Source organism: Pinus tabuliformis, chromosome 3_1, assembly GCF_031772625.1.
Source record: "Pinus tabuliformis cultivar Carrire ecotype Pingquan chromosome 3_1, CPIR1, whole genome shotgun sequence".
In the NCBI taxonomy this organism is placed as follows: domain Eukaryota; kingdom Viridiplantae; phylum Streptophyta; class Pinopsida; order Pinales; family Pinaceae; genus Pinus; species Pinus tabuliformis.
In genome coordinates, this window is record NC_142301.1 from 896,829,721 (window position 1) to 896,844,290 (window position 14,570).

General features: G+C 40.3%; 1 protein-coding gene across 2 annotated transcripts in view; it reads left to right on the forward strand.

Moving 5' to 3' along the window:
• LOC149190532 (vacuolar acid trehalase) overlaps positions 1 to 14,570 on the forward strand; it is a 548,002-nt gene that overhangs the window by 79,699 nt on the left and 453,733 nt on the right. For both annotated transcript variants that reach the window (XM_089413421.1, XM_089413420.1), the window contains exon 2: positions 2,644 to 2,717. In XM_089413421.1, the coding sequence (XP_089269547.1) occupies positions 2,644 to 2,717 (74 nt within the window). The remainder of the gene's footprint in view (positions 1 to 2,643; positions 2,718 to 14,570) is intronic.

The window sequence follows — 14,570 nt, forward strand, 5'->3', positions numbered from 1 at the left end:
AAGAAGAATTGATCAAGGGTTTCCCCACATTGGGGTTTGTCCCTGGCTAGCGCCACATCTTGTGTCCTCTTGTCTTGGCTTGTCTTCTGCGATTTATATTTATGTTCTATTTGCAGTTTACTTTAACGCTGCTCTGATTGCTAATCTGGAAAAGATATTGAGCTAACTGTGAAAATTGAAATAAATTGTTCTAGCATAGAACAAACCTAAAATTAACAAACTTTGACCCCCAACAACAAAATTTCGGCTTCTACTACAGGTCTGAAATTTTTGGCCCTCCTAGCAATAGCTGTGTCCACATGTGTGAGCTTATTTTTGGCTTCCAAGACTTCTTGAGACCTTCGCTTGACTTTCTCCTTCTTCTAGTGCTTGAGGATGACTTAATGAGCCTTCCTTTGACCTTCTTTCTACACTTTCTCCAAGTTTGATCCTATAGTAGCAAAACCCTAACCCAACAACAAAAACCCTAGTCTCCTTCCTTCACACGTGTGAAGAGAGAGAAAACTTACCCAATCACTTGATTTTTGTCCTTTTTCTTTATTCACTAGCCTCTTTCCTCTTCTCCTTCGCTTGCCTGATGAGAGAATTAATTGTGTCCATGGGAGGTTGAGTTCCCTCATATATATAAGCTTTCAAGGTGGATGAAGTACCTCAAAATTCAAATTAGGCTGACTTCTTAGTTGGCAAGCCGACTTGGTAGTGGAGGGTATTTTAACACTTTCAAATACAATAATTATTTTTACAAGTTTCAATGCGCTCGATGGGGTCTTCATCATATGACAATGACTCTTTTAACTTCTTGACATAGGACAAACCCTAGAAGCACTCAATGGGTGCTTGACCTCTAAAATAAAAGACCTTGAGCATGAAACCCATGCTTCAAAAATAACAATAATAATTTTTCTTTCATTTTACAATATTCAAGACTGAAAAGTACATTTCATATTTATGAAGACCGAACCTAGTTACACATTTTTCAAAGAAAGGTGGATAATCGGGAGAGATGGAAGGTGTTAAGTATTGATTAGCTTGTAACTTTATATCAAATAGTGCCTCCCCAATAGTGCCCTTCCTAAACCCTAAGGCCTTAGAGGAGGTTTCATTGGACTAGATTTAAGATTAATCTCCTAGGTGAAGTGTGGGAACAAGGATACAATCAGGATTAGTCAATCATCTAGTTTTCCCTGTGATATAGATCAATATGCCCATTACGTTAAATGAACGCACCTGATTGCAAGAATGGTTAGAGTACTTTCCAATAGATGACCCACCTTCCTTCAAGAAGAATGTCAGATGGGAGAGAGATCTGACTAGAGCAATGGTGAAGAACTTTGGCATAATGCTATGTGCTGACCATCATAGGGCTGCTGGCTGGCTAGCTGTCAAATGAGGAGAAAATTTTTCTCCTCTGGGTTACCCACTTTTGGTGGGTAACATTACTCAAAAGTATGGTTAGTACAAATAGCAAAATAAGGAGTGCCTAGTGCATCTCCTAGGTTACTGAATATAAAAGAGTACTGAATCTAGGTAACCTTTGACCAGAGACAATCTACTTTTGAAGTGTACTCCTCAAAGCCAAATTGTGTTGGGCCTGGTACTTGTGATGTAGTTACTCCACATATCTATCATAAAATGAGATAAAATTAGTTCAAGAATCATGGTTTATGACGTTGATGTCACCTGAAAATTTGTTAAAAATGTTCATAACAAAAAAGTTATTTATGGCTAGGAAGAAGTTAGGGATGTTCTCTCTGTCTTGGATTATAAATAATAGTTGCATTCCATGTTCCAAGATGGTGGTATATATCATCTTCTGTCTGAAAGGATCCACTCAAATACATCTGCTTCTCCCTCTTAATATCTTTCATTGTATTTTGTACTTTCAATACTTAAGTCTTAGATCCCTGTATAGCCTTTCTTCATGTCATGTTTTCTCTCTAGGTCACCATAAGTGTTGGCTGAGGTTGATGGTGAAAGGACTTTGTGGGCTGCCTAGAAACCATTTGTGCAGCATTAGGGTCTACTTGAGTCAATTGAAATTTGTTTGAAAAATGATGTGATCGCTCTGTGTGCTTGGGGTTGATTGTGAACATATCTGCACAATTGCCCTCCCATTGGAGATAACTCATCTATAAATAGTGCTATAGATCGCTTATCAGTATAGCCGAGGGAGAACAGAGAACCAACGAGTTTGGCAATTTACTTTTTGGAGATTACATAAATGCATTAATATATCAAAAATGTTCTACCCTAGAACAATGCATGCTTTCAATACTAGAAGCTAATGTATTTTTAATTAGTTTAGCTCGATTCACATGACGTTGAAGTCAAATATTTAAGAGGACGATGAATGGTTGTGTTTTTTTTTTATCTTCCTAGATGTCACTATCCACCCCTGTTGGAGTTTCCGTAGACATGTATTCACCTTTTTCCTGAGAGTTGATACAAGATTTTCATATAAAGCAATGCATGGAAATTTTCATGTATCATGCACCTGTGTTCAAAGTTCAAACTTCAGAGCCTTTTTTTGTAGTTTATAAAGTCAGAATGCAGTGTGAATGTAATTAAGTCTATTTAGTTCCACTGCTCTATCCCAATTTGTATATTGCATTTTTTCTAACAATGGAAAACATTATATTGTAGGACTTCCAACCGAGCTTGTTGAGGATCCAAAGTTTGTTCCTTTGAATGAGGATGATCCCAGATTTGGTCCTCCAGTAAGTAGGTGCACATGTTTAAAAAGTGGATGTTTATGACGTTATTAAAATTGTGTTATGATATCAGTTCCTCAAGGACTGTTTTCTGATGTAGTTATGTTCTTCTTATTTTACCTTTCTCTACTTCACCTTGTCTAGCCATAAATTCTGTTTTTTGAACTAGTAAATTTTGCAGTTCAAGAATAAGGTATTTTTTTTCCTGCAACAAGCATTAGAACTTAATGTGATAGTGTGAGATTTTATTTGTGGGCATGACATGGACTCCATGGTGATGCTAACTGTGAGTGCTGTGCAAGAAAGTCATTGGATTTCACTATTTTTGTATTTTCGGTTAATTTCACAGGGAAATGGTTGTTCTGAACACAATCATTATGTAAGTATGTTTAGCATCACCTATTTAAATATATGATACCACTTGGGCTGCAAGTAATGAATAAAGTGATTGATTGTGGAAAATAAAAACGTACTGCTAATGAAGTTAGTAATGACATCGACTATGCTGATGTTTAATAATAGTAAATACAGAGGTAAGTTGCTATTATTTAGTGTACAATAGCACAACTGGTTTCTATGGTTTCAGAATCCTAAACACTCAAATCTTGTAAAGTGTTAACCGGTTTTTCACACTATTATTAACTTATCACCTATATTTATTTATAGGTGTTATTTTTATTTTGGACATGAAAATGTATCCCGACACATTAACCCTGCAGCTCTGATCATATCTATGCTAAGCATCTGATCATATCTATTTTTGTTTATATTACATGAACTTTATAATTCATGTAGGTGGGTGACATTATGGCACAAGCATACTTCAAATACATAGTATTTTTTGATGGAATTTGGTGACATGATTCTGTAATGTCCCAAATGAAGAAAATTTGTAAAAGCACTTCACATAAAAAATTTCATTCACAAACAAAAGATTGCCATGTAAAAATAAACAAATAGAGCACTGCAATTTCACAACTCAATGAATAAGAAAACTCTCAACTTTATTATACTAGATAACTGGGGTTTTACATGCACATACAACCCATACAGCTGAGATAATCTGGCCTCAAACAGATCTACAACAATGTCGCAAATCGCCCTCCAAAACAAACTGAAACACAATACACTGCAATCTGTGAACCCTGAATGGATTCACCAAGGGAAGAGATGGATGCTGGCCCACTCTCATTGAATCACCCGAGGGTTTCCGTCCTGGGGCTACTGTTGGAGTAGAGAACCGGGTTCTCAACCTCATACAAACGCAATACACAAATCCAAGATGTCCCAAATAATCTTCTCCTCCTTTTTTTATAAATTTGATGGATCCCTCTAGAACCACCTATATTATTATTATTTTAATAAGGAGCACTTTTCCCTCTTTTATTTTAATTAAAATATTCTTTTTAATGTGGGAAAATGGTAAATTGGCCATCATGTCTCCCTAGGTCACTGAAACTCTTATCTAACAATTCCATCATGTATATCTTCTCATTTTGGTTCTAGTGAGCTATTACACTAAGGTGTTTTGCCACGTATTCCTCCCGGAATGCCACCTTAAGAATAATTAATTGAGTGAAGCCCACTAATAACTTAGTTTTTTGAAAGTTGTCGGAATGCGCCAAATGAAAGGCAAACTGTGCAAATGATGGAATATACCAAGCGAATGCCATCGGATCTCATAGAAACTCCTCAAAGCTCCATCGGGACCCATGATGACATAACTTGCTCCACTGACCTGGTCATCCCCTGCCTTGGAAATCCACCCTGGCTGTACCAGACCTCTCACATGCACCTGGTTTTAACAATGACAATACATAAAGGAGACCTTGGAGGCATATAACTCAACAGCTATACTCTATCCTTGACCATGCATGATACAATCAACAGTGTGCATACACAAATTACTGACCCCACTTGCTCCACATATACAAATAATCATTCCATCCAACATAGGCCACATGCAACACTTTCTGTTTCCATTCAACATTAATACCTACAAGACTAATAGATTTACAAGAGTTATATGTGATACAAGACTGAAACGTCCCAAATAATGACTAGTTCACTGAGAGATTTCCACAAATAATTTGTGGACAATATGTTGCAGGACTCCCTTTATATGTACAACTGCTATATTGGAAATTCGTTCTTTTGAAGCAGACTCGTCCACACGTCTCAAACGCACAGTGATATAGAATAGCCCTTAACTCTGGAACTGGTGTGTCACCTTGGCTGGGTGCAAGTTAACTTTCCCACGTACTGTGAAGTGCCCAGATTTGCGCTCAACCACATTGACATCAAGGAACTCGTCCCCTTTCATAGAATAATGCTTGGAATTTCAATTATTCAGCCATTCCCAATGCTAGTGTACAGGGAAATTTGGACGGCTCAACCTCGGCAAGATCACAACTGCAGCCGCAACTTCTAGAAAGACGACTCGTCGCACAACCCATCATAAATACGCAACATACAACGATCCAAAGTTTATGACCCTATGAAGTTTCCATATGAAGTTTCCCAACCAAAAACAATGAAAAACAATGTTTTTAAACAAGGAAAACAAAAAAAAATTAATCCACATACCATTTCTATGGAGAAATTGGTGGTCTCCTCTTGAATTTGTCCTATAAGCACTTAGATTTGGTCACAAACCCTCCAGCTGCTCTCTCCAAGACTTCCTCCTCCTTCTGCGCGCGCCCACTGTCCAAATGACCAAAAAAAAATCCAAAATCTCATTATAAAACCCGCTGCCCCGACACCCTGAGCTTTTTTCGAAAAAAATCGGCAAAAAAAAAATATAGCCGCTTTTTTGGTATAAAAAGCGCGATTAAATCGGCATTAGGAAAAAAGCGCGATTTAATCGCGCTTTTCACAACACTGCCCTAATCTACCCATCCCATCATGTAGATCTTCTTGTTCTGGTTCCAACGAGCTATTACACTAAGGTGTTTTGCCACGTATTCCTCCCAGAATGCCACCTTAAGTGTAATTAATTGAGTCAACCCTACTAATAACTCAGTTTTATGAAAGTTGTCGAAATGCGCCGGAATGAAAGGCAAATTGTGCGGATGATGGAATATACCAAGCGAATGCCATCGAACCTGATAGAAACTCCTCAAAACTCCATTGGGACCCCTGATGACATACCCTGCTCCACTGACCTGGCCATCCCTGCCTTGAAAATCCACCCTGGCTGTACTATGAAGAATAAAAATGGGGACATGACAGATTCTTGGTGGGATCCTAATATTCCATAGTTTAACATCCAGTTTTGAATGTAGAAATGGGTTCAACGCCCTCGAACACCCCTTCGTCATTCAGATTATGTAGACTCAACAACTTAAAACATACGATTTTCCCAATTTCAAAGCAGATTTTGAACAAAATCGACCAAAAAATTTATCTAGAAAATTGCCAAAACATTGGCTCATTAGGCTATTGCCACGTTAAAGTTAATCAACCAAAAAAATTAACTAGAAAAGGGCCAAAATGTCTCCTCGTTAGGCTATTGCCACTTTAAAGTTAATCAACCAAAACATTTACCTAGAAAAGGGCCAAAACATCACCTCGTTAGGCTACTGCCACTTAAAGTTTAAACTATCATGATTTTCCCAAATTCAAAGCAAATTTCGGACAAAATCAACTGAGGAATTTACTCAGACAAGTACCAAAGCATTTCCTCATTAAACTATTTCCATTTTAAACTATGATCACTTTAAAGGGGTTGCCCCCATTTCATGTGGTTATATGTTCTATGCATCTGTATGATAATCACATCATGGAGCTACCACATTAAATTATCAACCATCCATTGATTAACCAATTCTAGATTTGTGCAAGCCATATTGATCTAGATTTGAAGAGGTCGATACTTAGGGCTTGGCATTGTTATCACCATCATCTTTACCTTATTACGCTAGAATCATCATCATTAGTATCATAAATATGATCAATATCAAAAGAAAAACAACTTATATCCCATTTATTCTTCCCAATACATAGAAGGTCATCAATATTTTCAATCTAATGGCCATCATGTTTTTCATCAAATGAGAAATTGACCAAATCCAAGGGTTTATCTAAAACCTCTTTACTTTCCAAGTCATCAAAGAATGCATCATAGAACTCAATGACTTTGAAAGAAGTACAACTCACCATACCCTTGTTTTTATGTGGAGAGATGGAAACTTGCATGCTCTCAACATCTAGGTCTTCATCAAAGTCTTTTTCAATGGGCTCATGAGGTTGCTCTTATTTTTCTTCATGTGATTGATGACTTTCTTCTTCATATTATTTCCCTTTAATGGAGTCTTGAGGTGGCTCTTGATAATTCTCTTCATCAACTAACTCTTCATGTACTTGATCTTTGATTAGGTCAAAAGGAGCTTCTTCTTCTTGCCTTGGGTCTGTTACCCAACAAAAGTGGGTGACCCCATAGGAGAAATTTTCTCCTAGTTATCTCTTTAGCCAACAACCAACAACCCTTGACAACCACCAATGTAGTCGGTGCATTGTGTCATTTGATCTCTTCTCCCTGCATTAGTCATATGTCTCCTTGCCCATCCGTTGAGAGTGTTGAGAAATATAGGGCATCAAGATTAGGTGATTTCTCTTCTTATGATAACTGCTTGTGTGTTGAAATTTCTAAGTCTAACACGTTAGAAATTCTTCCTGCATTATCTGGTTTATTTCACCTACTTGTTTATTACTCAACAAGTTATTTAACCATATAAATACTGAAAATAAACACAAATGCAGTCTCAACTCATATACAGATCATCAACTGAAATAATAGACAAACACACAAGGGACACCGTTATTTTTTGGACAATCGTCCCCGAAAAAACCCAACTTGGGAAAACTAGTGCAGCAGTTCTGAAGGTTTTATTATTAAGCAACTTTCTTGAGTACAACTAGGGTGTCAAACTTGCTCACCCAACATAGATATCTATTTGGCAATAATACCTCTCTTTAGAAGCGGATATTCAACAAGTCTTCTCCACAAAAAACCTTCCAACACTTCTCTGAGGCTCTGCATTAGCCCTCTTGGCCTCTGTGTAGCTCTAGAACCCCCTATGTCAGCCCTCTGCTGCTCTGCGCTGGCTCTCTGGCCTTCTGCTTCACCCACGCAGACCCTGCTAGCCTCTGTGCAGTCTCTCTGGCCCTTTGCGTGGCTTCTGCTGGCTTTGCGTAGCCACCTCAATCATTGCGCTGGCCCTCCGACACTATCTCCTCCTCTCTGCTATGCACTCACTACCCCTTGCTGCAACTTATATCACTTGTTTGATTTTTCTCAGCAAACCTTGCTCCAGAAAATTGAACTGACTGATCAATTTTGGTGTATCTCCAACTAACCCTCAAGCCTCTTCTTATACTTTTCCCGTTGAGTCTTCAACGGCCGAGATTAAGTCCCTAATCAACGACTAAGATTAGATTTGGCTTGATCCATGTCATTTAGAACATTCTCACCCAGTTTTATATTAATACCCATTAATATTTTAATTTTGCTAAGTTTAGACTTAGGAACCCCATTAAAAATATTAATTATTTTAATATCTCTCTAACCGGGTGGAATTTCCCCAAACCATTTCTGGGTCTTGGAGATCTCATGCGCTTTACCCTCTCCACCAATTTTCATGGCTAGGGCACATCCGATGCTACCCCAAATCAACACTCCCTCTTAGCGAGGAATGTGCTCTAGTAATGTTCCACCACTGAACATCACACTGATCCTTTCGCACTAGTATCTATGCTGATCCTGGGCCTGCTGCCCTAAATCCACTGCACTACTGCTTCCTGTATTGTTGCCCATGGCTCTGCCACTGTCACTGCTACATCTGTACTGCAGCTCCCTCTGCATCCATGTTGCTGCTGGTCCTTCCTCCCAACACTGCATCTGCACTGCAACTCTCTCTCAAATGCTGCATCGTGTTACCATAGCACTACCACTGCTAATTGCTACACTGCAACTTAGTTATCGAGAAGTAAGTAACTGATCTGCCCAAGTACTGACATCCTTGTCAACCTAGAAGCCTCCTGATGCTGAAGCTACCTCTGTTGCTATCTAGTGCTTTCTCTGTTGCCTTTGCGTTGCTACAAACACCTTTGTGCCTCTCGCACTGCTGCAACCTCCTCTGTGCCTTTCTGCACTGCTGCAACCACCTTTGTGCCTCTCACACTGCTGCAACCTCCACTGCGTTGCTACAGACCTCTGCACTCTAGCATTGCCTTGTCGCTCCATCCGCATCTTGCTTCTATCGACATCCATCATCCTGCTACTATCATTCGGGGCTCTCGTAGCCAGATATGATCCAAGAGTTTGGGTACCTCAAGGATCCTGCCCCTCATCTTCTGTAGTCCTCCTGACTACAGCTCGATGTCTCCCCACCTCTTCTCTAGAGGTGCATGAGCACTCATGGCACAATCGTCATCCGTCTCGACTTCTTTCTCCGCCTTAGTCGAAGTTGCCTTGGAGTCAGAAGCCTCTCCTTTATTCTTCCTCCTGGGACACTGGGTTGCATAATGACCCAGCTCCCCACAATGGAAGCACTTTACCTTGGAGATGTCCTTTTTTCTCTTCCTCTGTTGTCCCGCAGATTCCAGAGCCACATCCTCCTCCTCCTCTTTCTTGATTCAACCTCCTTTGCTGCTACTTCCCGCCTTGGTCAACCGTCTGATCTCTTCTTGGCGAAGAGTTGTCCACATCTCTTCCCATCCTGGAAGATTAGCTATGCCCAAAATGCTTTGGACAAATGTTTCCCAATCCTTGGAGACTGCATTCAGGGCGGTACTCACCATGAACTCCTGATTCGTCGTGGCCCCTATGGAAGTAAGTTGGTCCGGAATCTCTTGCAATTTGCTGAGGTATAGATCTATCTACTCCCCCTTTTGCATCTGATACGACCACAACTGATTCTCCAACAACATCTTCCTCTGCATGGAAGTGCCCTGACACAATGTCGTCAAGGTATCCCACATCTCCTTTGCCGTTTTCTTCTCGGCAATATGCGGTATCACATGATCCTTGACCCCATCAAGGATTATGCACTTTGCCTTCACCATTGCATCCTCATACCTTTCATTATCAGTTGGGTCGACTGGGATAGCCATGGTTCTTAAGGTGAAGCCCTTGATGCGATGCCTATCCAGAACAGACAGGATCCTGGCCTTCTCGATGACAAAGTTGGAGGCCTTGTCCAACCTGTCTTGATCCTTCAGTCCGTTCATTGCCATCTCCGCTCTTCTACTAGACTCCCTTTGAGTCTCGACTTCCCTCCTGGAAGTGCTCTCCTAGGCTCCCTCTGAGTCTCGATTTCCCTGCTGGAAATCTTCCCGCCAACTGTCGATCCGCTCCTCTCCGATCCTCTTTGCAACTGCAACTTGAACTTGAATATGGATTTCTTGGCTAGAAATCCCTCAAGGCAGCGGCTCCCTCTACCTTGGTTCTGCTTCAACAGCAACAACACCCCACTAGCTTCTCAATCCACAATCTGCCCACAACTCCCTAGGCCCCAACAGCTAAAGAAACTGAGTCTCTTAGCTCTACGCAATCCCGGCAAGACTGAATCGCTCTTTAGGTCAATTGCGTCAAGCCTAACCGACTGAGTAGGATGACGTGGCTCTTCGCGAGCCTCTTCTGCCTCTCTCGGCCTCTGTATTGGCCCTTTCTTTGGCTCGAAATGATGACGTAGGCCCTCTGCGTCACTCCTTCTTTGCTGCTTTCTGCTTAGGAACAACTCTATCTCTCAAGACAGCTGCTACTGCTGCAAATACTTCTGATTGCGCTTGTGCCTTCAATCCTCCTGTGATCTGCAACCCTTTGATACCATGTTGAAATTTCTAAGTCTAACACGTTAGAAATTCTTCCTGCATTATCTTGTTTATTTCACCTACTCGTTTATTACTCAACAATTTATTTAACCATATAAATACTGAAAATAAACATAAATGCAGTCTCAACTCATATACAGATCATCAACTGAATTAATAGAAAAACACACAAGGGAAGCTGTTAATTTTTGGACAATCGTCCCCGGAAAAACCCAACTTGGGAAAATCGGTGCAGCAGTTCTGAGGGTTTTATTATTAAGCAACTTTTTTGAGTACAACTAAGGTGCCAAACTGGCTCACCCACCAAAGATATCTTTCTGGCAGTAATACCTCTCTTAGGAAGCAGATATTCAACAAGTCTGCTCCACGAAAAACCTTCCAATGCTTCTCTGAGCCTCTGCGTCAGCCCTCTTGGCCTATGCGTAGCTTTGGAACCCCCTGCGTTAGCGCTCTGCTGCTCTGCGCTGGCTCTCTGGCCTTCTGCGTCACCCACGCAGGCCTTGCTAGCCTCTGTGCAATCTCTCTGGCCCTCTACGTGGCTCTTGTTGGCTTTGCGTAGCCTCCTCAATCACTGCGTTGGCCCTCCGGCACTATCTTTGCCTCTTTGCTATGTACTCACTACCTCTCACTACAACTTAGATCACTTGTTCGAATTTTCTCAGCAAACCCCGCTCCAGAAAATCGAATTGACTGATCAATCTTGGTGTATCTCCAACTGACCCTCAAGCCTCCTCTTATACTTTTCTTGTTGAGTCTTCAACGACCAAGATTAAGTCCCTAATCAACGACTAAGATTAGATTTGGCTTGATCCATGTCATTTAGAACATTCTCACCCCGTTTTATATTAATACCTATTAATATTTTAATTTTGCTAAGTTTAGACTTAGGAACCCCATCAAAAATATTAATTATTTTAATATCTCTCTAACCGAGTAGAATTTCCCGAAACCATTTTTGGGTCTTGGAGATCTCATGTGCTTTAGCCTCTCCACCAATTTTCATGGTTAGAGCACATCCGATGCTACCCCAAATCAACATTGTGAATTCTTTTTACTTCTTTAGATTAGGATATTCTCTCTACTTAGATTATTATTGTATTCTTCATAAAACAACTACCAACACATAAACAATAAAGAGACAAGAGACACAAAATGTAGGTGATCAGCTAGGGCCAAAACCTCTCCAACTTGAGAGGAAAACCCAAACATATTCTTCTTCTTATAGAGACTTCAATTGACGAATACCAGTATGAAGACCCTTGACCTATTCACCTCTCCAAGACCAAGTCACAAGGCTTCTTAGCTTGAAATTTCCTTCCTTGAGTCAAAGATGGTCAACTGCCTGCAACCCTTCAAATATCGACTTCCTTTTCTCAGCTTCTTGAATCAAACTTGCAACTTTTCGACCCTACTTTAGAAGCCCTAAATTTGGTCTTTGAGAAACCTTCACCTTCAATCTTCTTCGCTTGAGAGCGAGACTAACCTTCCTCAACTCGGCTTGAGGATTTACTTCTCTTTCTCCTTGATTAAGCTTCTAGGATAGTAGTGATACCTTTGACCCCTTTTCTGTAGCAGATGATCCTCCTTTCCTTCGCATGTGTGGAGATATCAACCCTAAAAACAGATCCAAACAACTTTGCTCTTCCCTTCCTTCTCTTCGTTGGTTATGAGGCTCCTTTCCTAGTGATTTTCACACTTCTTATTGCAGACTGATCTTGATTGGAATTCTATCTTCCAAATGGAGACCGAGTTGTCTATTTATAGTGATTTGTGCATCCATAATAAGCTCACTTGAACTGAAGCCTAGGTCAACTTGTCATTCTGGAAACATCTTTAGGCTGACTTGAAGGAGGTGCTTGAGCTTGGTCTTGGAGGGTTTCTTAATGACTCATTTACATATGTAACATGCCCAACAAGGGTCTTCAAACTTTGACATTGACTCAATGAACTTTATGACTTGATGACTAACCCTAAAGGCTCACAATGGGAGCCTTAACTAAAAATAAAATTCCTTGCTCATGAAACCCATGAGACAAGCATTACAAAAATAATTTTATTTTCTTCTTTACATCAATTACATAAAAAAATAATAATTGTACATGTCATTATGAAGACTGAACCTAGTTACACTTTTCAACAAAGAGCATATGTTAGAAGGCAGGCAATCCAACCCAAAAGTTATGTTTTTCATTATGCAGTCGGGTGCTTATGCTTGTTTGGGCATGGATTATTGGGTGATTTGGAAGAAGGAAGGGTTTTGACTGTGGTTTTGTTCTCTCACCTTAAATGGGGGGTTAATCCTTAGTCCTAGTCCCGTGGGATCTCCTCTATTGACATATGGTTTCAGGAAGGGTACTACTTGAAAAACCTTGATTTTTACTCCTCTCCGCACATTACAAGCCCTATTTCATCATTTTCCTTCTCTAGGTCCACATGACCATTAGGTACACAAAGCATTGACATTTCCTCTCCCCTTGTCTTCATATTTGGGTTGGGCCTGACAATGTTGCCCCGAAGGTTGATGCAACTAAAAGAACATTAAAGGCATATCATGGCCCCAAGCAAGAAACAAAAGAAAAGAATATTATAAAATGCAAAAGATGGTTAGGACATCTAATATAACACATGGGCAAAATCCAAACATGAGCTCTACCCCTTATCATGGCCATCACCTTGGTTCCCAGGGTTCCCATGAGTGCCCCCACATCATTAAGGAACCCATGCATGTCCCAACCCTTGGTGGGCGATGAATTGACCCACCTTAAGGGGGTAATAACTCCTTTACATCTTACACAACATGCTCTAATTTCCCAGAGCTCCGAGCAATAATACAAAGAAAAATCAAGAAAAGACAAAAGACAAATAAAGAGGGGTGGAAAAACAAAGGTCGTGGTAACTCATTTATCTATGATTTCTTCCTCCTACATCCATACCCCTAAAATGTGGACATTCCTCATTATTGCTATCCTTGAACCCATGGCATTTGGCCTTGAGACCCCTGTGACCCCATCCATTTCATCATCTTTCATATGCTACCTATCAATTTAAGGATGTACTAAGGACTTGTCTTTCCCCTTAGGGGCTTGGAACACCTAATAGGATTGTTTATTAACTACTCCTACCTAGGTGTCAGTTTTTCTTAGGGCTATATTGTTCTTTGCTTTGATAATTTCATTTCTTCATTAACACATTAGGTTCATCCCATGGGCCATAACATCATAACATTATTCATATTTACATCATTATTTAGCAGCATATGCAACTATATAGAAAGAACAATATCATCATTATCAATGCAAAGGAACAATAGAAGAAAAACATTTACACAGAGACACTAGGATTGGTCGGAGACCATGGCAAAACCCTTTCAAATTCTTATTCTTATTAGATTGTCATAAAATGATTCAGGAAAAGAGAGTATAATGAACCATATCTTCATCCATGCAACTATCCAGCAAAAACTACATAATATCAATGAAATGAACCCAACAATGCTTATACTCAAAATTATGATTTTGAAGCCTGTAATGAACTATCCCTATCTGCGGTCAACTGTTGAACATTGCGGTCATTGAGTGAAATATTTGGACGATCAAAATTTCATCATTTAGGTCCTGGTCACATGGAGGAGGAGTCATGTGTGCGACTGGGAAGCTTCCAATTGCTCCCTAGAGCCTATAAGCCAGCGACTGTAGTTTGGAATTGAGATTCTGAAACCCTAGATGCTGGTCGCACGGAAGACGAGCTGTGCGTGTGACTGGGATGCTTCGGTTACATGAATGAGCCTGGTAGCAAGCGACTGTAGTCGAGATTTCTCTGTCCTGTGCCTGCGACTTAGGCCCAAAACCCTAAAACAGAAATGCGAGCTTCAGACCGTGCAATTTCATCTTCAAGTGAACCTATTCCTCCGCGGACGAGACTCAGACCTGTGCGAGCCAAAAACTAAGAAAGAGAATAGAAGAATGTCTCATGATGATGTCCAAATGAGGTTGAGGTCACTTGTATTTATAGCCTTCCAAGGGTGTC